Source organism: Taudactylus pleione, unplaced genomic scaffold, assembly GCF_031769625.1.
Source record: "Taudactylus pleione unplaced genomic scaffold, aTauple2 ptg000156l, whole genome shotgun sequence".
Lineage (NCBI taxonomy): Eukaryota > Metazoa > Chordata > Amphibia > Anura > Myobatrachidae > Taudactylus > Taudactylus pleione.
This window is the reverse complement of record NW_028284558.1, coordinates 15,993,724-16,018,310: the sequence shown is the minus strand read 5'-3', so window position 1 is coordinate 16,018,310 and position 24,587 is coordinate 15,993,724. Positions and strand designations below refer to the sequence as shown.

Below are 24,587 nucleotides of genomic sequence, written 5' to 3'. Positions count from 1 at the left end.
AGCCAGAAACATTTACAACAAGTTCAAATATTGAACTGCCTTCATGACAAATTTTGCAGGTAGCTATAAATATATTATCAAGTATTCTAATTGCTTCTCTTATTAATGTTTTAGCGCCTCTATAAAGGGATTTCATGTGGAAAAGTACCGCAGGAGCCTATTTTTATTACCTACAAGAAATTGCACATTTACAAGTGAAGAATGGAAGACTGTGAAGTAGATAAGTTGTTATAAATATCACAGTTATTGGGATGTCAGAGGATGATGTACCGAAATTGCTACTATTTTTGCTTCACTCTGAGGAAAATAAATGTTACGACTAATTTATTGGGTAAATGGTTTTGGCAAAATGAAAACCTGGTTTTTATTTTTTATAATTTAAATTATTTCAGCAGAAAAAGAAATTAAACTTTTGCTTCAGTTTTTTCAGAAGAGCTGTCCTTTGCCACTGTAATTGCATTTCTAGGTACATACCGGCATTATTAACGCCAGTATGTACCCAATAAGTGGTGGGATGTACCGCATCCACGATGCAGTGCTTAGTGATCTGTTTTTCTTGGGAGGGTATTTTGGTGACAGTTTACTTTTCATTATATTATTTATTTCCAGACATTATACAGTAATACAAGTTGAGTCTCCCATATCCAAATATGCCAAAATACAGAATATTTTTTAGCATGACTGACATAGTGACACCTTTGCTTTTTGATGGTTCAATGTACAGTACATAAACTTTCTTTAAGGCACAAAATTATAAAAAATATTGTATAAAATGACCTTCAGGCTGTGTGTTTAAGGTGTATATGAAACATAAATGCATTCTGTGTTTAGATTTATGTCCCATTCCCAAGACATTTCATTATGGTATGCAAATATTCCAAATTACAGAATATTCTGATATCGAAAATAAACCTGATGTGCAAATGATACATACAGGAAACAATGGTTCCAGTAGTCCGTGTGTTGTACTGAGGGTAAATGTATATAAAAAAAAAGTATATCAAAAAGTGAAAATGCTGCAGTACTGGTTACATAGCTATATAGAGTAAATGCAGCAGGTACACAATTATAGTGTAGTCTGGGCCACAAGTAGTTAGTCACATAGGGGCAAACAGATATACACACACTGCCTTTAATGCAGAAGGGGCAGGGTTGTGTACTTCACATCATTAGGCCTCGCCCATCAGTTTGCTGGCCTATGGGAAGGGGGCAGAGCTTGACATGTTGGCCCCACCCCTCCTTTCCTGGCGGCCAGTGTGGAAAAAATATATCGGTCCATCGGGGCGGGGGTCTGGGTATTCAACACCCCCCATCCTTAATGCACCAGTGGTCGCAAACATAATTCACACACTTGTACCCCTTACACAATCCAGGAAGCAGAAGTGATTAAGGAACTTTAAGGACATACCTGTACATCCTACTTGCCTAGTCTTTTAATATGGGAGATATACTGTATGTGGAAAGTGTAAGGGACAGGCCAACATCATCATGGTAACAAGCAGTGAGGATGGGGCCATGATGACCTGATTCACAGTGAATGTGGCTATTAGTAGTAGCCCAGCCTACTCTATAAATGCTTATTTCTCTAGTGGGGTGAATGATGAATAATTCCCAAATTGAATAGCTGACAGTCACATTGATTTGCCCATCTCCAGCTGTAACCTTCTTGAAGTGAACTCGGCACCAGTGGTGTCAAAAAGAAGGAGTATAGGGTGCAAGGCACTGGGGCACAGTGGTGCAGACACGGCACCCAACATGGGGTGGTCACACCCCTCCCTACTTACTAGGGCAAGACATTTGTAGTAAAGGAGCCCGTTTCTTCAGACCTGCATTTCTCTTGGTGGCCTTGCACAGTACCTACATTTCCAGAACAAATATTTAGATCATGACACAATACTAAGCAATGAGGGACAAATGTTAGCTAACAATCAAGATTAAAAACAAATTAAATATATTTTTTATTTAGGGGGGTTGTCTTTTTTGTCATTGTTTTATGATATAGTAAGTTTGTTTTCACATTTTAATGAAAAATAAACTAGTCCTTTACTACTCAGTGTGTGTTGCAGGGTATAGAAACACAACATTTTCTCATATCAGTAAGAGATATGTGGAGCTCATGAAATTTTAGTATCGCGGGAATATGGAAACCAGTAGGTTATATAAATTTTGCAGAGACGACCTCCTGCTCTCAATAACAGGAGCTAAGATGCAATAAAAGTGACTGAGAGCTTGATTAATCTAAGCTGTGCAAATGAATAAACAGTTGAATTCATAGTATCTGCATTGCTTTTATATATGTGGAGCCTTTATATAAAGTATTCTATTTACATTTCAGCACAGGCCGTATGACAGTGATTTGTCAATCTGCCATAAACATCTATAAACTATACATTTTGTACAAACATAATAATTTTTATATGAAATGTCTGTTTTATTTATTTTTATAACATAACCATCTTTGAACATTGTTAACAATGCTAAATATATATTTCTTAAAATATCAAAAACTTGATTGCAAGACGTGCATGCACCCACCCTTATGCACAAATAACTACCAACCCAATAAACAAACAAAGAGCATGGAGAGAAAAGACAACCATCTCTCTTGGATTAGAAGCAATGGGAATGGGTGAAGCCAGGGCCGAAACTAGGATATCTGTCACCCGGTGCAAGGCATTAATTTTGCGCCCCCTCCCTTCCCGTGCATGGAATTTGTCCTTGCTCCTCCATAAGGCAGAGCACTAGTCAGACGTCCTTGGTATAGTGACTTACATTATTCCACATACCATAATGCCCATTACACATTATGCCACACACTGTAATGTCTATTACCAAAGTGCCACTTACATATTTGCCCGAAACCATTTTATGCCCCACAGTAAGGCTAAAATTACCTGCTCATTGTCAGGAGTTTTATGCTCATTACCAGGGGTTTTATGCTCGTTGCCAGGGGGTTCCATGCTCGTTGCCAGGGGGGTTTCATGCTCGTTGCCAGGGGGTTTCATGCTCGTTGCCAGGGGGTTTCATGCTCGTTGCCAGGGGGTTTCATGCTCGTTTCGGGGAGTTACATGCTCGGTGCCAGGGAGTTACATGCTCATTGCCAGGGGGTTTCACAGGAGAAGATGCAGCTTTCTGCATCTTCTCCCAGCAGTGCCAGCGTTCCCGGTACTTCTGGGAACGCCCCATACTTGCCTTCTCTCCCGGGACTGCCGGGAGCCTCCAGAAAATTGGGTGCCGCTCCCGGCACCCCGCAAGACTAGGCAAATCCCCCAGAATAGCTGCAGGCACTCTGCAAACCCCTGCGCCCACCGCAAAAGTGGGCAGTCCGGGGGTGCGATGACGCGAATTGTGCTGAATCGCGTCATCATAGCCCCGCCCTCTGCCTTCTAATGCCAGTAATATTGGCATTATAAAGTGGGGGGTGGAGCCACTATGATTCGATCGCATTGGCACTCCCCCGCTCCGCCTACTTGAACCGCCCCCACCCTCTCTGCTGGACGCACCTGCCAGCCCCCTCCCGGATCCCCATGCACAAATGTCGGCAAGTATGGGGAACGCTATGTGCATTGCGCTGGCCTAACAGACACTAGAGGTCCAGTAGGACCTCTAGCATCTGTCTACTCCTTGGCGGCGACCATTTTTGGATGGCCGTTTTCAGCAGAGCCTATACAGATGGCTAGTCCGCACACTACAAGACTGCGCGGGGTGTGCAGGGGATGAGTCAGCCCTTTTTCACCCCCTGCATTCCGGCAACCGGTGCACGTGCACCTCTACCCCCCCTAGTTGCGGCCCTGGTGAAGCACAGGTGAATCCAGCTATCAGGTCACGGATGCCATCCCCAAGCCTTTTATCACCTGACAGTGAGTCCAACTGGTCAAGAAGGGAGGATAGCGCCACATAAGAGAGAACCATTCAAGTCCGCTGTAAAGCCAGATCCAGGAGACCTCCCCCCAATATCTGCTTGTCCCCAGGCACATATTGAGCTGTTGCTACGAACGTGTATCACAACAGAAACACCTCCCTGAATGTACTCTTCTAGGCTGTGACAAGTTAATAAAAACAAAGGAAAACATTAAGGGGCTCATGTAGAGTTGAAGTCCATTTTCAGGGCGTATTTTGTGTGTTTTTGCACTGTGCATGCTCCTGAGCTGAGCAAACACAAGTACAGGTGATGCAAAGTTGTAAGCAACTCACTCTCATCTCCACTTGCGGCTTACAGGATGTAACTGGATTGTAAGAGGGTTTAGCAGGGCCACGATAATGCAAACAAACTATATCATCACTGCCCACTGACGCCCACTTCACAAGGGAAGGTGTTTACTCTTCCGGGAGTCTGGTTTACATTCCCAAAAATGAAGCAAGGAGGTAAGTATGGTACGCACACATACTAGCGACAATCTAGCCAGTGGCAAATTAAGTTTTTAGATTGTGGGCAGCAACTTAAATATCTTGAAATCACCTATATGTACATGGGAATAATATACAAACTTTAGACAAATACTACGATGATCTAAATCTAACCCAAGCCCCCAGAGCCGAGAGGCAGCGATGCAAAATACTGTGCCATGTGGTCAATTAATCTCATTTTACATAAAATGTTAAATATTGTATTTTGTCAGCAGCTCTTTAAGTGTAGATAGTTTTTGCAGATTTTTTTTTCATGAATTTAGGAACAACCAAAAATCTAAAGGTGGGTACACACCTAGCAGATATATCTGCAGATCGAGTGGTCTGCAGATATATCTGTAGATATTGGTCATTCATATACACTGAACGGCCATCATCTTCCAGGGTCTCGCTGGCTGGGGGCGGGTCCTCGCAGCTGCCGGTGCATATGCATGGTCGATCAGCTGATTGCCCGACCACACTTGCCAATGGACAGATATATCTGTCCATCTACGTCGTTCACATACACGGACGGACTGGGGCTGTATATCAGCCCTGGCAGTCCGCCCTGCACTTCCGTGTAGAGGGGGGCGTGGTAAATGCAAGGGGGCGTGCCGTGAGTCACGGGGGCTGGCCTCACGCCACAGCCCTGTCTCTTTTCGACCCAGCTCAGCCACCGCCGTCCCATACACGCCCCCACCCCTTCCGGCTCCGTGAAATCTTAATGATTTCAGAGCCGTTGGGTGGAGGACGGGGATCTTTTCCTTCACCCCCTCCTCGAGCCGGTCTTTAGGCCATCGGCCCTTCTGGCGTATGCCAGAAGTGCCCGATGGCCAGTCCGGCCCTGTTCACAGACATATCGCTGGTACACACTGGCCAAAGGGCACCAGATATATTGGCCGATCAATTGACTGGCCAATATATCTGTCAGTGTGTACCCAGCTAAAAGAAACAGCTAAAGTGAGAAATGTTATAAAAAAAATGTAAACGTTCTCTGCACCTTGTTTAACACAGAGATAGATTTGTGAGGTAATTTTCTCAAAACTGAGATTTGTGTATTGTTTTTTTATTATCTGTGTAGTGTAGCTCACTTTATAGGCTCCTTTTTATTTGCTTTTTCTCAGCGTTATCACTTAACATGTTGCAATGACACGCTTGGCTGGAAATAGACGATTGCTCGGTCTTACATGCTTCACTCTCTTATTGTCTTTTAAGTGCTCATTATTGCTTTAACAAGAAGCAGTGCATGTGTAATGAAAGGCCTAAACTTTTAATAAGTCAGATGAAAGGGTTTTTGAATACGCTTAATAAGAAAGATTTCCTTTAATACGTCTCATGCTGTTTTTTTAACTGACGTCCGTTGACAATAAGTGTAAGACAGAAATCAAGGCCAGATTTGTAGAAGGGACAAAGAAGCTGGAATTTAGTACAGCAGGATTGCAGTGAGTTAGATCTACAGTAAGTTTTAAAAATTATAGATATACAGAGTAATAACTTTCTTTAGTTTTATTTTTTATATGGCTCTGTAAATTGGTTGGGGCTGGGTGAGTGGTTATGTGTGGCAGCATATTAAAATGAATGATCATTTTATTTGCTAGTTTAATATAGTTATGTATCATCAAAAAATGGAATGTGGGGGTGATTGGGGCTATGCGTGTGAACCTTTTGGGGCCACAGACATCTATAATTAGGTCAAAATTCCAATCTGCAGCAACAACTGGGCAGATGATACTGTAGATGGTATAAAACAACACAGAGGAAACATATTATAGGGGCAGATTTATATTACAGACACATGTACCTGCTTGAAAGCCTATCTGGCCCTGACAGAGAAAATAATAAAGGGGTACCACCCTTGACATTTATGTTTTCAAATGTAACATTTACCCACTTAAATTAGGTTTTTTTCTTTCCTAATCCCATTTTTCTGTGATGGCGAAAAGAACAATAAATAAACAATTTGACTTGCATATTCTGCAGACAAAGATCCACCTCACAGCCTGTGCTGCCCTTAGGCACACTTCCAGTATGCGTGTCTCAGGAGAGAGGAGAATAGGATTGAAGTGCTGACACTGAACCATCAAGGCGTTTTTCGCTATGGATCCAGCATGCTTTACAAATCCGATTCAGTGACAGATAAAAGCTAATTGCTATTTAGTTGCTATGATTTAGTTCCAATCTATACCTACAGTACATGTGATGTTAGTAAGTAAGTCTCACGGTTTGCTAAAATGGATTGTATTTATCACATGGTACCTGATGAGTTCAATGCAAATTGATTATAGTAGCCAGGGCCGGAACTAGGCTTTTTGTCACCCGGGGAAAGACAGTAATTTGGCACCCACCCTGGTATTGCTCCCATAGTAATGCCCCCTGCAGCAATGCCCCTATAGTAATTCCCCCTTTAGCAGTGCACCTATAGTAATGCCCGCCGGCGGGAATGCCCTTGTAGTAGTGCCCAAATAGTAATTAGTAATGCCCATATAGTAATGCCGCTGTAGTAGTGCCCATATGGTAATGACCCCATAGTAATGACCCTGTAGTAGTGCCCATATAGTAATGCCCCCATTGTAATGCCCCGTAGTAGTGCCCATATGGTAATGTCCCCATAGTAATGCCCCTGCAGTACCACTTACACACAAAAAAGAAAAACAATACCTTAAACCCCGCTCCTACGTCCGCCGATGTCCGGTCCACCCGGCTGCTCCCCGGAACTATGGGAGAGACGTCATGACGTCTCTCCCATAGTGCCCGTGGGGAGAGCTGAAAGCTGGAGTTCAGGAGAGAACTCCAGCCTCCGGTAACCGCGGCACTGCAGAGAAGGAGCCAGGCGCCCGCTGGTAATAAAACCTCAGCGGGCGTCCGGCTTGGAGCCTCCCTGCAGCGCTGGCCTGGAGGACACTGGCGGTGAGTGCAGCAGCGCACCCGCTGCACGTGTACCTCCAGCCCCCCCCTAGCTGCGGCCCTGTAGTAGCTCATGCACTGTGTACATGGAAATAATCTCTACATCTGCCCATATGTAGTTATATGCATTGTCATGGTACAGCCACCTCCTGGTTTGGTAGTCGTCGTCACCATCAGCATGCACTATGCGCCAGCCTATACTTGGTGCAAATTATATGTCTGGTAACAGGTGTACATACACTTAATGGAGGAGGTGTATGAAGAGCTAAAGCGGCATCAGCGCACGTTATGTGCGCTGATACCGCTAGTCCCTCATGTATGATTGGGGGGCTGGGCGGTGAGTGACCCTGTCATTATCAGCGCTGCTATGTACAAGATAGCAGCACTGATAGCCTGGGCTATATAGGAACAAAAAGTTCGCCTAACCATTTCACCCACTGCAGCTGTCGCTATTGACAGCTACAGCTTGGCGATGCCCTATCCTCACAGCAGAGACAGCGCTGTTTCTGCTGCAGTGGCTGCCGGCTCCTGGGCTGCACACGGGATCTCGTGATACTTGCAAGATCCTGCGCATGCACAGTGGAGCCGGCCGGGACTGAGACACAGCGCATCAACACTAGGCTGATGCACTGTGTACTCAGGCAGGGATCGCCGGAGAGAGGGGAGTTATCACTCTCCCGCTCCGGCCAATGAGATGGTAATTCATCTCATCGTTAGCGCTTCCTGCTTCGCCTCGGTAAAGAGGTGAAGCAGGAAGCACTAACGATGAGATGTATTAACGTTAAGTGCCGCTATAATACATCTCCCCCAATGTGTGCAATCCTGCATAGCCCGCAGAGGTGTTGATATGCTCTCAGTGAACTTCGCGTATATTTAAGAGAATGCGCCACTAAAGACCAGTTCCACTTCTTCAGTTGCAGGCGAAGATGCGCTTGAAATGTGTATGACTCTACATAGCCAATAACCTGGAGCATGTGCTACACGCAAACACACAAGATATCTTCTGCAAACAAGCATATGTCTAACTCAGCATGCAGCCCATGTACACATATATTGGGCGGGTGCATCACACATCGCATTTCAATCCATCCTGCCACTGATCGCATGCATAGCTGCATTTATTAATGCCATATACTGTACTTGAAGATATGTGATATAGAGGTCTATTTACTAACAGGTGTTAAGGGTGTAAAGAGGTCAGAAGCATAGAAAATCCAAGTACATACCGCCTCTCGATATGTACTAATGAATTTTCTGTTCTGTTGTGCTGCTAGTGCTAATTCTGTGGGAACTTATCACGCTGCCATACGCTCCTATGGTAGCACTAAGTGCCTCAGATGTTATCAAACTTTTTTTTCCACTTACTGTATCCTATGATTTCCAGCGCCGCATCGCGTCCCCCGGCTGCCGCTAACTCCTTTCTTCTGTCTCACTAATGAAGTCCTTGCCATCTGTTTTGCTCTTTGTAAATAAACTTGGTTTTGAAAGTACGAAAAAACACACAGTGCTACTGTGTTTGTGACGTCTCCCCCATCTCTCTGGATGCTCCACAGAGAAGATGTCAGATGCCGGAGGTCACGAGCCACCACACATTAAGCGCATGAGCAGACACTTTGCAGCCAATGGTAAGGAGGGGGGTAGAAACCGATGAGGGGTGAACTTAACGTTCACCCTTTTCGACAGCATGTTTCTTAGTAAACATTGCGGTAGCCGGCTCCTGCTCGCAGCGGTAGCAGGTGAAGCAGGAGCGGCATTAACTCCACGGTATGTGGAGTGTTAGTAAATAGAACCCTAAAACTGCAAATGACAACTCTTCCTATAAGAGCTGTCCTTTGCGTTGTGAGGACTTCTAGGTTTATGACCCGCGAGTCCTTCTGCACTTGTACGGTTGTCGAAAAAAGCATGCGTGAGCCGTGGGGGACTCTGGGAGGGATCCAATTGGATCTCTCTCCGGGAAGTCTCTGGTAAAAAGCCCATAGGCTTCTATTAGGCAACACCATCTATAGATAGCATTGCCTATTGGAAACAAGCTCCAGAAAGTTTCTCTTTCCGTAGCTTGATGCATATGGGGAATGCAGTAGAATCTCAATAAATGGCATTTTTGGAGGTTTTACCGCATTTTTGAAGATAGTGCAACCTGCCCTTAGAATTTTAATTATGTTATGCCCCTTTTGCTTAATATCTATGCACTAAGGGCCTGATTCAGTACTGAACAGAATTGCAAAGCTGCACACAAGCAGCTTTGCAATTCCGTCCTTGCAGATATGGTAATGCAGCAGAAGGCATCACACCTCCTGGTGCATTACTTATCCGAGTTGCGTTGTACAACGATAATCTGCGGGAACATCGGTCAGCTAAATGATCCATGGGGTCGCGCAAGCCGCCCGCTGCAGTTACTACAAAACGGCCAGGAAAGCCAAAACAGATCCTGGCCTCTCCTCTCCCCCCATCGGCGGTGACACACCTCCGATTCGGGAAACAGAGGCCATCATCACCCCCCCCACCCACAAACGGCAGCAGACTGTCAATCACTGCCAGTCTGCTGCTGAACTGTGTGTGATCATGCAAGACACATACTGCACATGCGCAGTACGGGTTTGGCACCTGCGCAGATTCCCGACCATCGGGAATTTGCTTTCAGCAGTGCAGTGCTGAATAAGGGCCCAAGTCCGATGATACCATTATTCTGCCAATAAGAACGAATGCTGACTCCCTGACACAAAGCAGAAAGTGGAGATTTATCCGCTGATGATCTGTTTGTCATCTTGCATTGTGTTCCAGAAAGCCCTTTGAGAGCTATATAAATTAACTAATTTGCCTTGCAAGCTTTCCATGTATAATATAATAACATATTGATTTTCTTTGCCAATAACTAAATAATTCAGCTTCAAAGATACCGGACACCCATGCACTCTCTATTCTACTAATTATCAACTGCAAGATCAATCAGGAATGTGCTGTAGGAATGTTTGTCCAATCAAAATTGACCTTTAATGCTATTAAATGTATGGCATGCTGGGCTGTAGAATTGATGGTAAATACACATGATGGGAATCCGCAAGTGACAAACTTTAGTAAAGGCTGACGTGCACATTACAAGAAGACTAATCCTAAGGAGTAAGGAATCAATTTGTCATAAAAACAGGCTCAAGCTTGACACCACTCTCTCTGAAAGTGACAAAGTAATTCTTAGTTACTGATTACATCTTCAGTGCTTTCATTTCTACATACCTCAACTTTACACATCGACCATCCCCCAAAACTCCAGGCATAGTGAGGGTAAACTGGGCAGCTTCTGTACTGGTTGAGCAGTGTTGGGCAAGGTCGCCCATCCCCTTCAGCTTGCATGATTATGTGTCGTAAGCGCATCTGTTGGCCTGCAAGACATATTCATTTGTTACCTTATTCGTTTTACAGAAATAGTAACAAGCATATACTAAATGCATATTCATAAACTGGTTTCCAATTAAAAAAAACACAATAACAATGTTACAGTAAATTATGAGAAATTTCTCAAATACAACAAAACAAATATAGCCTGGACCACCATCTGGTCAGCTGTGATGTGATCGTATAACACACTGTAGGAACTACAGGCAATACAGCACTTGTCAATAACTGAATTATACTCATGGCTTTGAAGCAGAAAAAAATAAACAAACTTTTATTTGACACATTCAGGAAAAAAATGTGAAATGGCGCAAAGAACCTGTTGGTAGCTGTTGTTTTCTAAATAAAAAAAATGACAGTTATATTATAATCTGATTGGTGGCAAAGGTCACCACCAGTTCATTACGTTTGCATATTTTTTTTTTAAAATGAGCTCAATCAATTTGAAAATAGCTAGTAAATTAAAGAGGGATACAAGTGTGAAAATTGATTTAGTTTTAATTGCAATTGCAAATGCCATAATTAGTTGTCAATTGATTTATTTTTTGTTTATGGGGCATTCTGCGTTCCATAATTATTGTATAAGCATTTAATTTCCCACAGGAGTCAGGCATGCTACTAGGACACCTGCTAGCTGTTCAATAGAGCTCCAGCAATTGTTGGTAAAGCCAAACATAATCTTTTCTCTGCAACCTAACCTATCCCCACAGTGCAATTTTACCCTAAAGCTGGGTACACAGTTGTTTATATATTGTTTGACTGTTGAACGATATTTCACGAGCATAGTAGCCTACTCTCCAAGAAGTTGTGGGAAGCTCATGATTTTTCAGGTAACCCCCCCACACACACACACACACACACACACACCCTGGAAGAGTGGCCGTCAATTAAAACAAATAATCATCTGGACAATTATTATTTAATATTTTTGGTGTTAGTTCCTCCTCGTTGTTGCTAGTTTCATGTCATGGTGATGGTCAAAACCGATGTATGTTGTGTGACTGAACTAGTGATTTTTATGATTTAATTTGGTTTGGCTGAAGACACATTAGATGTTTCTTAAATATGCAAAATGAGGAAAGCAGTTCCAGGCGTGCTATATTTTAATTCTTTAATAGCTCCCTATCCATACTATAGTTATACCCCTTTTACACCAGAGCAAAAACCTGGGATTTTGCTGGGTCTACCCGGGTCGCAGCTCAGTGTAAAAGGGTCCCTGAAAAATAACCCGGGTCAAGTGACCCGGCAATCCAACCCAGGTAGCTACCAGGGTCGGACCCAGTATGGACCTGGGTAATGGTGCAGTGTAAACAGCGCAACCCAGGTTATCTGACCTGGGTCATGCCTAAAATGAGCTGATTGGTGGTTGTGGAGCAGTCACCTTTCACTTTTTATGACCTCACAAGCTTAGCAGGGCAGACCCAGGTTCAGTGTGAACGGGGCTGACCTGAGAATAACCCAGATCGATGGTGCTGTGTAAACGGTGTCTGACCTGGGTGGAACCATATCAGAAAACTCAGGTCGGACCCTGGTTTTTGGTGGAAAGAGGTATAAAATTACACCCATTTTTACAAAATCAAATCCCAAGGCACTGTTGAACTTTTCCCAACAGGAAAAACAGAAATAAGACGGATATATCTTTACTGCCACAAAATTGCAAGAATAACTACAAGGTTTTTTTGCTATAATTATTAATACAAATAACCCCATCACAGAGCACGGTATTCCTTCCTGAAAGTGTAGTTACAATTATCTCAGATGAAAACACAAATGTAACTCATCAGAGCTGACAGAGGAACATTCATTGGTAGTTTCTCTGTAGGATATGGGCTATAATTATTGAATAAATTATCTGTAATTTCCAAGAACACCTTCCTGATCTTTCTTTTTCCCTCTTCATTATTTGGTGTAAATATTCCTGACAGGTCACATGCAGCAGAATACAACTTAGTCACCTCAGAGTGCAGCTTTTGAAGAGATGTTTTGTAATAAATGAATCATTGATTTGCTACATCCCCCTATTGTTATTGCTAAACCTCATTACTGATTCACTTCATATCTGTGCATATATTACTCTACAGCAGTCTCCGAAAATCACTGAGGAAAAAAAACGCCACAATGGCAATAAACCTCTCATTATCTATTCTTTTGTGAATTAATTATTAACAAGAAGTAAAAGCTCATAAAACGTGTGTCACGGCATTGTATTATGATCATGTCCAGTGGTCAGCTTATATTGGGGGTGTAGTGTTTTATGGGGCCTATCCAATTAGCCCCGGGGTTTACCAAAGCTGTTGGCTTGGACCAATTCCATTAGGTCCCTTATCCCCGACATCTTAAGCCCTGAAGGTTCACTCCTCCTCAGGAGCTGCAAGTTAAAGTCTGCATTAAAATACACAGGCAGGGAAACTGCTTCCGCATTTTATGCTACGCGTTGCACAAGGGTTTACCATGCGGGGAAAATGCTGAATAATTGAATAACTCAGGGCGTGGAACCTGGAGCTTAAGCCCACACCTAATTTGGATATGCCCCTAGGTCTGTAAAGCGTATAATAGAATTGAAGAAGCGAGTGGATCAAGGTGTTATGTTACATTTAGAAGAAACTGAGATATGTACAGTTAAAAATAAATTTGAATTGGACACAGCACTTTGACGTTAACCACAAAATATATCAGTAAATAGACTACCAACATTTAAAATAACATTGTTAATATGATCCCTAGGTCATGACACCATCATCCATTAAAAAAGTTATTTTTCACAAAATTGTTGCATAACACCTTCATCCACTTACTTCTTCATTTGTATTATGATTATGTCCAATTGTCAAATCATGTTGGAGGTGTGGTCCTCTATGTCTATATGCATTGTAATAGTTTGTATTATTATCATGTCTAGTGGTCAGGTCATGTTGGGAATGCAGTGTCGTAATTCTGTATATAGTGTAATAAAATTGCATTATTTATGATTATGTCCAATGATCATGTCTTGTTGGGGGTGTAGTATCCTGCCTGTATAGCATGTAATACAATAGCTGTTTCCTCACGTAGAAGAAGTGAGTGAAAATGGAATCCTCTGTTACCTTCAGATAACCAACTTCCGCTCTCCCTGATCTACATTGACATGGAGGAAAAGCAGCTGCTGACCCTCTATGCTAGTGTTCATTACTGAAAATAAAACACTGAAAGAGTGATATATCATTCTTTCAATGTTTTAGGAGCACCCCAAGCTTTGGTGCTATAGGCGATCATCTAGTTTTGCCAAACACTGTTTAAACACCATGCTAAACTGGAACTTAATGAGAGGTACACCATTAAGATGAACCAGCCACTGAGAGCGACACATGGCAAATTTCAAACAACACAGTGGAAAGTGTGAAAGGCATTGCTCTTTGCCCTATTGATCTGTTTTGAAGCAATGAATCTTAAGCTGGGCATACACGTCCAAATAAAATGTCTGTCAGACCGACAGACATTTAATCTGGCAGCCTGCCAGACGCAGATGTCCGCGGCATACACTGTGAGATTCCTCACAGTGTATTAGCCCAACATCTGCGCTCCGCCCCCGGGGGAGGAGACATCTCCCTGTTCCTTCCATGGGAAGGAACACAGGAAATGTCTGTCTGTCGGCCGTGGCTGGGCATACATTGCCCGATGCGGACGATATTGTACTTATGAATATCGCATCGGATGGGCATGCTGGACAATCCGGCATGCCCGTCCCAGCAATATTTAACCCTCGGTCGCCCAAACACATCGGGTCGATCCGCGGATATCGAGCGGATTGCCCCGGTAATTGTAGCTTGTATGGCCAGCATTACACAGAATCACCGCCTCCCACAGCAACACATTCTTAGAAATAAGGCACGTGGACACGGACCTCTTCGCCAAAGTGACCAGCTCTGCTTACTCAGATCCTCCTGCTGGAGTCTATAGACATCCTGCCGGGTTTTCCTTAGCCCAATATTTAGACTAATAAATCAAGAAATATAATTCAAATTTTTATTTTATTTTTAGAAATTTTTAAAAACACAAAAGAACACACTATAATGCAACCAGTTAAAAATGAGATCAAAGGAGAGTGAACATAAAATACCATAAAAAGCTACGCATGTCACGGAATATCCATCCACTTTCTCAGGCTGATAAATATTTTTTTAAATTATACACTACTTATTTTGAAAGACTATTTTTAAGCACCAAAATGTCCAAGACACTTGAATAGCAGAAAAAGGGTGAGTATAATAAATCCACCTGTTTCTGAACACCATCTTTATAATTGATGTGCATGATATCTGACAATCTTGGTCATCCCATATGAGTTATCGCACACAGAGGATCACTGAAGGAAATTTTCCAGGTTGGCATGATAATTTGCCAGAAATATAAAGGACAAGCTAAGCCTACTGGGCTAGCTGTAGATGCCAGTGCTCTAAAATGGAGACACTGAAAGTTTGACAAATCATCAGCAATACCATTACCTGTGTTGCCAACATGGCACACCTGAAAGCCAATATTGTACTGCAGGCAATGCAAAACCAGATGCTGCAGTAAGTACAATGCCATAGGGCAAGTGGAGTGCTGGTCGTTAATGGCCTGCATGAGCCCCATGTTGTCTGACCAGAAAACAATATTCTGGTCACAAAGTCAAGAGGACACAGCTTAACAGCGACAACTATCAGAAACAATTCCAACAGAATCAAGGTAGCTGTCAGACCTTTCATGCCAATTATGAAGTCAGGGCTTGGCACACCAAGCCCCATCCAAATAAGCTATTCACTGATGTTTCCAGGATGCTGGGTTTTGGAGCTTATCTCAGGACTAGGACCCAGAGCTGGAGGCTAAATGTGCACCCTGTTAAATTCCTGGAGGAAGACACAATACATCACCAGGTCATCACACAGCTCCCTAGGAAGGTGAATTTTACAAATAGAACAGTACTCAATGGGATGATGAAGTATAGAAGGCAGAACAATTAATGATACTGTCACTTACAGGTTTTAAGGAAATGGATATCTGATCAATTAATCTATGAACCTTATCAACCAGCAACAGCCAGCCACTGTGTAGGTCCTATGGTCTTGTTATCAGTAATAGGTACACCTAAAATACGGAAAAGCACTTGTATGGAGAAGAGCACATCCCTGAAAAGGGCACTTCACTGCGGTGACCAGGGGAATTTGATCATGGAGGGAAGCATGAGAAGTGCAGGAGCAGAAGAGAAAGGTGGGAGATGGGCATATCGGCCTTGAACACAAATCGGTCTGGGGAGGTAATGGTATCATAGGCCTGAAGTGAAGGGAAGAAAGGAGCAACAGGGGTACATGGAAGAGAAGGGGTAGGAAAGGGCAGGGACAAACAGTAGTGGGGGGCAGGGAAGGCTGATGAAACATAAGGTGAGAAATCAGAGGAGAATAGAAGGAATGGGGGTCAGAATGGGGGGTGAGGGCGGTGGCCGTCACAACAGCGTCCAATAGGAAGGCCTAAGTGAGAACACATTGGCGGTACATTTTCAGAAGGATATACACTGGTGCCTGGATGAGGAGGAAGCTGTTGCATGCACCTGAGAGAACAGCGCACTGCTGCATTAGAACAGGAAGCAGCAATGGAGTGCAGACTATGGTTCACAGTATGTGGCTATCTGTGTGGACCTAGAGGCAGCTGAAGAGACAATGCCATCTCCAGGGTGGCGAGAGCATGGGAGCAGACAGGGCAAGACATGGTGGGGATGGTCTGAAGGGGAGAAGGGAAGTGTACATATGGAAAGGGGTAATCAAGTTGAAAGTAGGCTAGAAAATAGAGGAAAAAACATATGGGGAAACAGAAAGGAGGGAAAATCAAGACAGTAAAGCAAATGAGCAGAAATAAATACAGTTAATGTAAATTAAAACACTTCCGGTTTGTTGATGCAGGCACAACGATAATTGGAACCAAGGGAGATCCCTCCCACAAATCCCAACCCCCATTACACATACTAAGACTACACCAGGGGGCCTGTCCACCACGGGCAATAGTGACATTATGACACACAGCTCTTAAAACATTATATCATGTCCCAAATCCAAGGAGCTCATAGGCCTTCAAGCTTAGTAAAAACTCCCAATTGTCTATAGTGACAGGTCAGTGTTCTAGACTAATATAATTATATTACAATCATGCAGAGTTGTCAGGTTCTGTTTGGAGAGTGTAGTGTAATAGATTGTATTATGATCATGTCCATTAGGATATACAGTATGTAGTGTCCTATGTGTTTATAGGGTGTACTAGCATTGTATTATAAACATGTGCAATGATCAGGTCATGTTAGGTGGTGCGTTGTCCAATATATTTCTTAAATATTTAGGTCTATAGATTCACTGGACCGTCAGCAAAGCCTAACTCTAACCCTAGACCTAACACCTAACCCTAAAAATAAACAAAAATTTTTTCAAAATGATAGTTTTTGTAATTCTGAACGTGTTGACATTTTAACCATGTCAACCTAACTGTATGTTGACATAATGGTCATCGACCTAATGCCCTTGTTGACAATCTGAATGTCAACCTTCTGAATGTCGACTAGCTGACCGGATCCTTTATTTCAAAACCACATGATAATCTGTTTTTATTTCCGTGAGCATATAAATATGTTTGTTAGTATCCTATCAAATATGTGTCATCCTTGGTGACTTTTCAAGAAATCTTCAGAGAGAGTCCCAAAAGGAGCAAACATGTCTGAGTTCTGGTGGGGCATGGCCCTGCAATCGTGTCATTGTCACTCCACCCCGAATTTCAAAGTTTTACAGCAGAGGGAGGGGACAAAAATAGCAATAATGTGTGAATAGCATCATCAAACTCCCGGTCCACCCATGTCACTCGGGAAGTGGCAGCATGTAGTAGACTGGCCCACTGTTTTGGGAATCCCAGGGAGCCTGCAGAAATGTAGGACTCTCCTGAAGTGGACATACCAGGAGAGTTGGCAAACAGGATTGTGTGTTGTCTTTGTAATAATTACAAAAACAGCACCAGTTTGCAAGAGAGATTTTAAAATAAAAAGTTTCTAAAAATATAAGCAAATGTTGTCATTTTTGTTAATAAAAGGAAACTATTTGTTTGTGGATCTTTGAAGGGTATAGCACATTTATTGCCAGACTGGTTTAATCGCCGGTGACACGCTCTAAAACTTGTTGCTGCAATGGGTCATTGAGCAAAGTCTGGTCTCTTGGGGATTTGCAGCAAAATAAGGGAATAAACACTCTACAGTTCTGCTTCTTGAAACGCCTCAGAACAAGCAGAAAGTTAAGATGACCTTGAGTAGAAATGAAATGCAATGTTCCCTACAGCCGATCACCTAATTCTATCTAAGTTACGTTATAAGAGTAGAAAAGCATTAAGTTAATCATGGTTTTTGCACTGCAATTCTATGGAAATAGTGACAGGGTATGCTAAAATTAAACTGCAGCCCATTCGTATTCAGCATTTACCTAGTAAATACAATGGATTCACAAACATCATAAGCCTGCTGGTAACAGTGCATTGAATATATATTGCAGAGCCGTAACTAGACTTTTTGGTGCCCTGTGCCAGAAAGAGCATTTGCGCCCCCCTCATTTTTCAAAGGGATATAATGCACCCAAAAAAGGGCCATGGCTTAATGGGGAAGGGCCAGGGAAGAGATAGGAGAGGCCAGGAGATGCTGGGGATGAAATAAGAGGAAGCTACAAGCAGGAATGAAAATAAACAGAAATTTGACAGGTCCAAACAGCGCCCCCTGACCTGTGGTGCCCTGTGCGATGGCAACGGCCGCACTACCCTAGCTACGGCCCTGATATATTGTATGTATACAATATGTTATACTATTTATAAAACATGATTTTTTACAAATCTATCTAGTAAATTATTAAACAAGGTTGTATAAAGGATTGATATTAAACAGGAGGCCACACCCCTGAAGAAATCATGCAATGAAATGCGTAGGATAGTCTCCCATGCGCTATTCTTTTTATGTTACTACCAGTCTGGAAGATTATTCAAGCTAATGAATTTTGTATGTATTATTTCATTATTTTGTGTACCACTTTAATGACAGTACCTAACTATTAGTCTCCTAGTATAGTGCTGTTTGTGTTCATGAAATAGGTCCATTGACTGGCAGAGGACTATCTGCAAGAAGCAGCATGGAATATCAATTTCCCTAGCACAAAATATTGACTTTACCAAGAATGAAACTTATCTCAAAGATAGGTCGTAGTCCACAACCAAAACATTGATCATTGTTCTAATAAACTCAGTTTTATTTCCATGGACAAGTCCTAATAGTACTATTCTGTCTGTGTTCATGACTGCTATTTATATTGATATTAACTTAGGAGGCATTAATCACCTGACATGATATGCATAGAAATGGTTTAACAGCCAATCGAGTATCTGCTCATAGTAGGATAAACTTATTGTATAGTCTACTGCACAGCAGCCAATGAAAGGGGGAATTTAACAACTTTCCTTGACTGGGCGGTAATGCCTCTGACTAGCTATCGGCAGGTTTACCTACAGCTATTCTGATGCAGCTCTCCGAAGCTAATCTTTTGGCCACCTACTGGAACCAAGAGAGACATGTGGGTTCCCTAAAACTATATCTAAATTCAATCTAAACTATGATTATTCTTTTATTCCTTATTTATTTTCTAGTCAGCCATAATACTTAAATAGCAACATATAAACTTATAATTACCTACACATTCAATACCTCAAATATTCATTAAATATCCACTCTGCAACATTCTATTCTTTTGATTATTTTATATTACATAAGTCAAAAACTAGTTTACTTGTGAAACATGTTATTTATAAGTGTGTGTACACAGTGGTGTGACAAATCCCACAAGCTCTCCAGCTACAGTAAGTGCTAGAAATGAATAATGAGATTAGATTTAGAACAGAACAATTAACTTAAGAAACAACTTATTTATATCTCCATTAGACACTTTGAACAAACAGTCACAGCAAGAAGTGAACCTTTTGGATAAAATACCAATTGGGTAAATGGGGAGTCAGTGAGATGACAATCTAATATACATAAACCCCCCCTCCCCCAAGCCACATTCTCACCCAAAAAAAAGTTTGTTACTCTCGGAACTCTTCCCCTTTTCAACTTATCTATGTCCTCATGCACTTTTACCAATATTTTATTTCCTCAGCTTTTGATATAATGAGACAAGGTGTTTTAAATCATTGCCATGTGATATATGAGACATCTCTGAATACAGTTAATTCTGGTTTACAGAAAGGGCAATAATGCTAAAAAAAAAAACACTGCCACATTATACAAATACATAGCTAAATATATAGAAGAAATAACGGAAATGCTAAATATTTAGTAAGAGTTGCAGAAAGGTATGAGCAAGGTAATAGTGCAAAGGTGTCTGAAGGTGGAACCCCCTTTATTAATACACTGTTTGTGGGAGAATCCTGGAGAATTCCATAATAGGCTTGTTGATCGATAAGCTGACCAGAAATGTGCTGATCTTGCCACAAGTAGAGGCCAAAATAGATCATATCTGGCCATTTGGACCCATGGAACTTGTGGTCACTTCACACCCATCATGACTTTACCCTGTTTGAGCAGTTGGGAAATGACCAAGCATACAGGTTAACATCTAATGACATTTCCAGCATGTCCAATAATGATCTGATCATTTCCAGTTTCAAGAAATGCCATCAAGTTATACATATTCCGATATATTATCAATGGTCCGATAACAGCAATCGCAGAATGAGCGGCCAGTATAATACAGTAAAGCATTGCTAAAGCCTCTGACCAGCATCTGTCCATGCTAAGACAGCCAGGAGAGCTGACTGACTAGTCATACATACTGAAAGCAAAATACCCTTAGTGGTGTAGAGATGAAAAAATAGCAGAGATTTGTAAATCACTAGTGTCAGGTTCAGTCTATAGAACACTCACCTGCAAAGCCACCAGTCTGAGCGCAAGGAGACCAGGCTGACCAGTCAGAGACGTGACAGTCAATTGTGCATTCGACCAGACATCGCAGATTCATTTTATCAGGCTTCTTCAATCCTTCCTAGATGGCAAAAGGAGAATAACAAGTTTCTTCAGTACTGACGTGAAATGTTAAACTTATCTCAGCATAACTTAGGAAAACTGAGTGTAGTGAGCAGGGGTTCAATTATCTGGTAAACGCTATATAACATGTTCTCTATCATATTTTGGATAGATTGGGGCATTTTTAAAAGTGTTTGTCCTGTCTCAGATCAAACTAACCAACTCTGCATGATAACATAAGTAGATAGCTGAAAGGCTATGGAAAAAAAACAAAAAAAACAAATACAAGTTGAGTCTCCCATATCAGGGGCGTTTCTAGAGAGGAGGAGGCCCGTGAGCAGTCTCCGACATGGGCCCCCTCCTCTCTGTCCAACGGCTGGCAGTGCACTGAGCTGTGCACGGCCAGTGCCGGAGTTATAGACTCTCGGCACTAGAGTGCGCCCACAGTCTATAGAGGATGCACTGGTCACTGGGAAAATGGCCGTGGCGGCCATTTTCCAGTCGTTTTTACAGTGCCGGACCCCCACGCCGACGTGGGACTTCGGTGAGGTAAGTAACTCTATGGGTGCAGGGTGTGCGGTGCGGGGCCCCCCTGGACCCAGGGGCCCGTGTTCCCCGCACACCCTGCACCCATTATAGATATGCCCCTGTTCCATATCCAAAATGCTTGGGACCAGGGTTATTTTGGATATCGGAATATTCTGTATTTTGGGATATTTGCATATCATATTGAGACATCTTGGAAATGGGACCCAAATCTATACACAGAATGCATTTATGTTTCATATACACCTAATACACACAGCCTGTAGATAATTTTACACAATAATTTTGTGTCTCAAAGTTTGTATACATACATGAAATAAATTTATGTTTCATATACACCTTATACAAAACCCCTGAAGGTAATTTTATACTTTAAAGCACAAAATTATTAAAAATAAACAAAGTTTGCGTACATTGAACCATCAAAAAGCAAAAGGTTTCACTATCTCAGTCATACTAAAAAAAAAAAATCTGTATTTCGGAATATTTGGATATGGAGACTCAACTTGTACCTGTATATCTTTAAAAAAGTTGCAGTTTGGCAGTTAAGCCCATTTGATAGAGGAAAACGAAAACTCATTTAATTTGAATAAAAAAATATACCCTATAAAACAGTAATGTTTGGTTTCTTTCTTTATTCTTTATGTGTCTCCTTCAGATGCAAATTACCAGTTGCAAATTCAGAATTACAGTCTTGCTGAGTATTGGGAAATAGGGAGAATATTAAATGGCCACATGAGAAGGAGAACGGTGCTAAGGCCGAGAGAGGCCTGATCGCAAGAGGGCCCGACAGTGTGGTCATCCATAGATGTTACACTGACCCATTTAATCTGGGAAACAATTATCTGCCTTAGAACCTACTTTTACACTGAATAAATTAGATAATTTGAAAGACTTGCACTATTAAGTAATTAGGTAATTGAGCCCTGTTTATTTCAGTCAGAAAGTCATTGCTAGGTTCAGAGGCAGACACATATCTTGGGTCCTTGGCTATATGCCCACTATAAAAAGGCATTTGGATGACTACCACAGTGATGTCATTAGTTCTTAGTGAAGTGATAGGTAGAATATTGGTTCAGTTTACAAAATGGCCGCCTGCACTGCATGCACACGACATCGTTTGAAGAAAAGATGACCTAGAAAACCTGTGGGGATTTTAAAGTTGTCAAATGTAACTATTGTTCTGTAAACAGCTAAATGTCAAGTCAATAGTCTGTTTTCATGCTGAGGCCAGCTCAGCTGAGGTTAGCCCTTAAGAGAGGCTGCCTGGACCAGTTCTGTGCCCTGAACATTACCTGCTCACAATAGGACATTTGTACAGATTTCCCATCGCTGCGTGTACAGTCTAAAAGCCGAGTTTTTATTCCTTCTCCACAGATAGCCTTTTCACTGACCTGACAGGTGCTCCACTCTGAAACAACCAAAAACCCTATTTACATGCAGAGAAAACACAATATATTATCCTTAATTACTGCATTGTTAACCCCTTAAGCACCACTTGAGTCTGAAATAATTTAAATAATTTCCTGCCACTTCAAACATTATGGGATTCTCCCTGATGGATCCCCTTTCAGTGTTAGCAAGAGAAACAACAACATTAAGGCAATACATTATTAATGGAGCAATGGAGTTCTCTTTATAACAAAAGCCACACTTTTGGAAAAAGAAAACAAATAGTGGACTTAATACACAATTATATTATTATTCCAGGTGGTATGTATCAAAAAAAGCTAATCAGGAGTTTTGGACTGGGGCACAGATTCAAAGTAATGGGGCCTCCCTTGGGGGCAGATTATAGTGGGCCAGTAATGGTGAACACCCTGGGCCCAAAGCTAATCACATCAGCCCACCTATGGGCACATCTGAGCTGGATTAGAAATGGGAGGAATGCCCCTAGATTTGAAACACAGCAACAGATAGTTATGAAGCTGTATGTACAGCTAGGAGATTGGGGGGCAAGGAGAAGCAGTTAAGGGGCCCAATGTTCCTTCCTTTCATTCATGACAAGAGAATTTTCACATAGGCCACCATTGCTAATAGGTTTCTTTACTTAGTTGGACAACGTTGCTACACCATGAAAACTGTTAAACCTTAGTGCTATAGAGAAGCCAATATGTTTAAATTAGAGATGTGCAGGCTTGGATTAGTTCAGATTTTCCCGACAAAAATCAGGTCTTAGAAAGAGGCAAAACGTCATCTTTCATAGACAGGCATGATCTTTTATAGACTTTTGTCCAGGAACGATGATGTTTGTCCATGAAAGATGATGTTTTGCTTCTTTCTAAGACCTGCTTGTTGGCAGGAAAAATTCGAATTTGGCGGGAAAATTCACATTTATATGCATTTGCTACAATTGCTAGTAGCTCTTTTTTTTACTAAGCAGCCTGCAGTTCTTACTTCCCATTAATTATATACAGTACTGCGCACATAACATATTACACAGCATCTTACAGAGAATATTTAATCACTGGAGACTATAGTCTAAGGGCCCCATTTAATAATGAGTCTTAATAGCAGCTGCATATTTGTTTAGTATCACAGTGATACTAACGAATATGCAGTTGGTATTCAACATTATCTACATCTCCAGCGAGGTCCAACAATGTCCCCCTCCTCAACGGCATCCTCGGCTCTGTTGCTGGCAGCCTATAGCTGCAAGTGACGAGCTTCTGTGTCATTGGCTTGCGAGATGGCCAGTCTGCACATCACTATCACTTGGTGGATACACAGCAAAGCCTGGAAGGCTTCACTGAATCTGGAAAGGCTGCGCTGGGTCCCCATTGCCGTATCGCTCTCGCCTTATTGATGGTGTAAGCGATGCAGTGACAAACAGTGGTAATCTTAGTTTATTGCTGCTTGTTGAATACTGAAACAAACGATGACATAACCCCTTTAGCGAGTGTTTTTTGCAACTAATTCTTCATCAGCCCCAAACACTTTAGGGTTAATTCTATTATAAGGCAATTCATTTACTGTGCCAGTATATTTTGGGACCATGAGAGGAAACAAGAACACCCGCTGAATACCTCCAGTATATTGGCACAGGCAGAATAAACATACCCCATACAGATAGTGGTCAGAATCTTATTCATGGCCGCAGCACTGTGAGATAGCAGATCTAACCACTGAGCCAGTTCTTTTCAAAGCCATTAGCAATAGGGCTGATTTATGATCACTGTATTTCAATGCAAAATTTGCATGGAGCCACAGCAAGCAATCAGCAATTAGCATGTAACAGGAACCAATTAGCAATTAACTTGAATCTGTCTAGTTCTAGTTTTGTAAATTGTAAGTGTGAATAGTGAAAATGTTGCACATA

The 24,587-nt window shown here is 42.1% G+C and overlaps 1 protein-coding gene across 1 annotated transcript in view; it reads right to left on the bottom strand.

Moving 5' to 3' along the window:
• The window catches only part of THSD7B (thrombospondin type 1 domain containing 7B), a 651,631-nt gene that overhangs the window by 39,658 nt on the left and 587,386 nt on the right, over positions 1 to 24,587 (bottom strand). The window contains exons 19-21 of the mRNA XM_088474863.1: positions 22,564 to 22,679; positions 20,624 to 20,741; positions 10,522 to 10,667 (exon numbers count right to left, since the gene is read on the bottom strand). Coding sequence (XP_088330989.1) covers positions 10,522 to 10,667; positions 20,624 to 20,741; positions 22,564 to 22,679 — 380 coding nt within the window. The remainder of the gene's footprint in view (positions 1 to 10,521; positions 10,668 to 20,623; positions 20,742 to 22,563; positions 22,680 to 24,587) is intronic.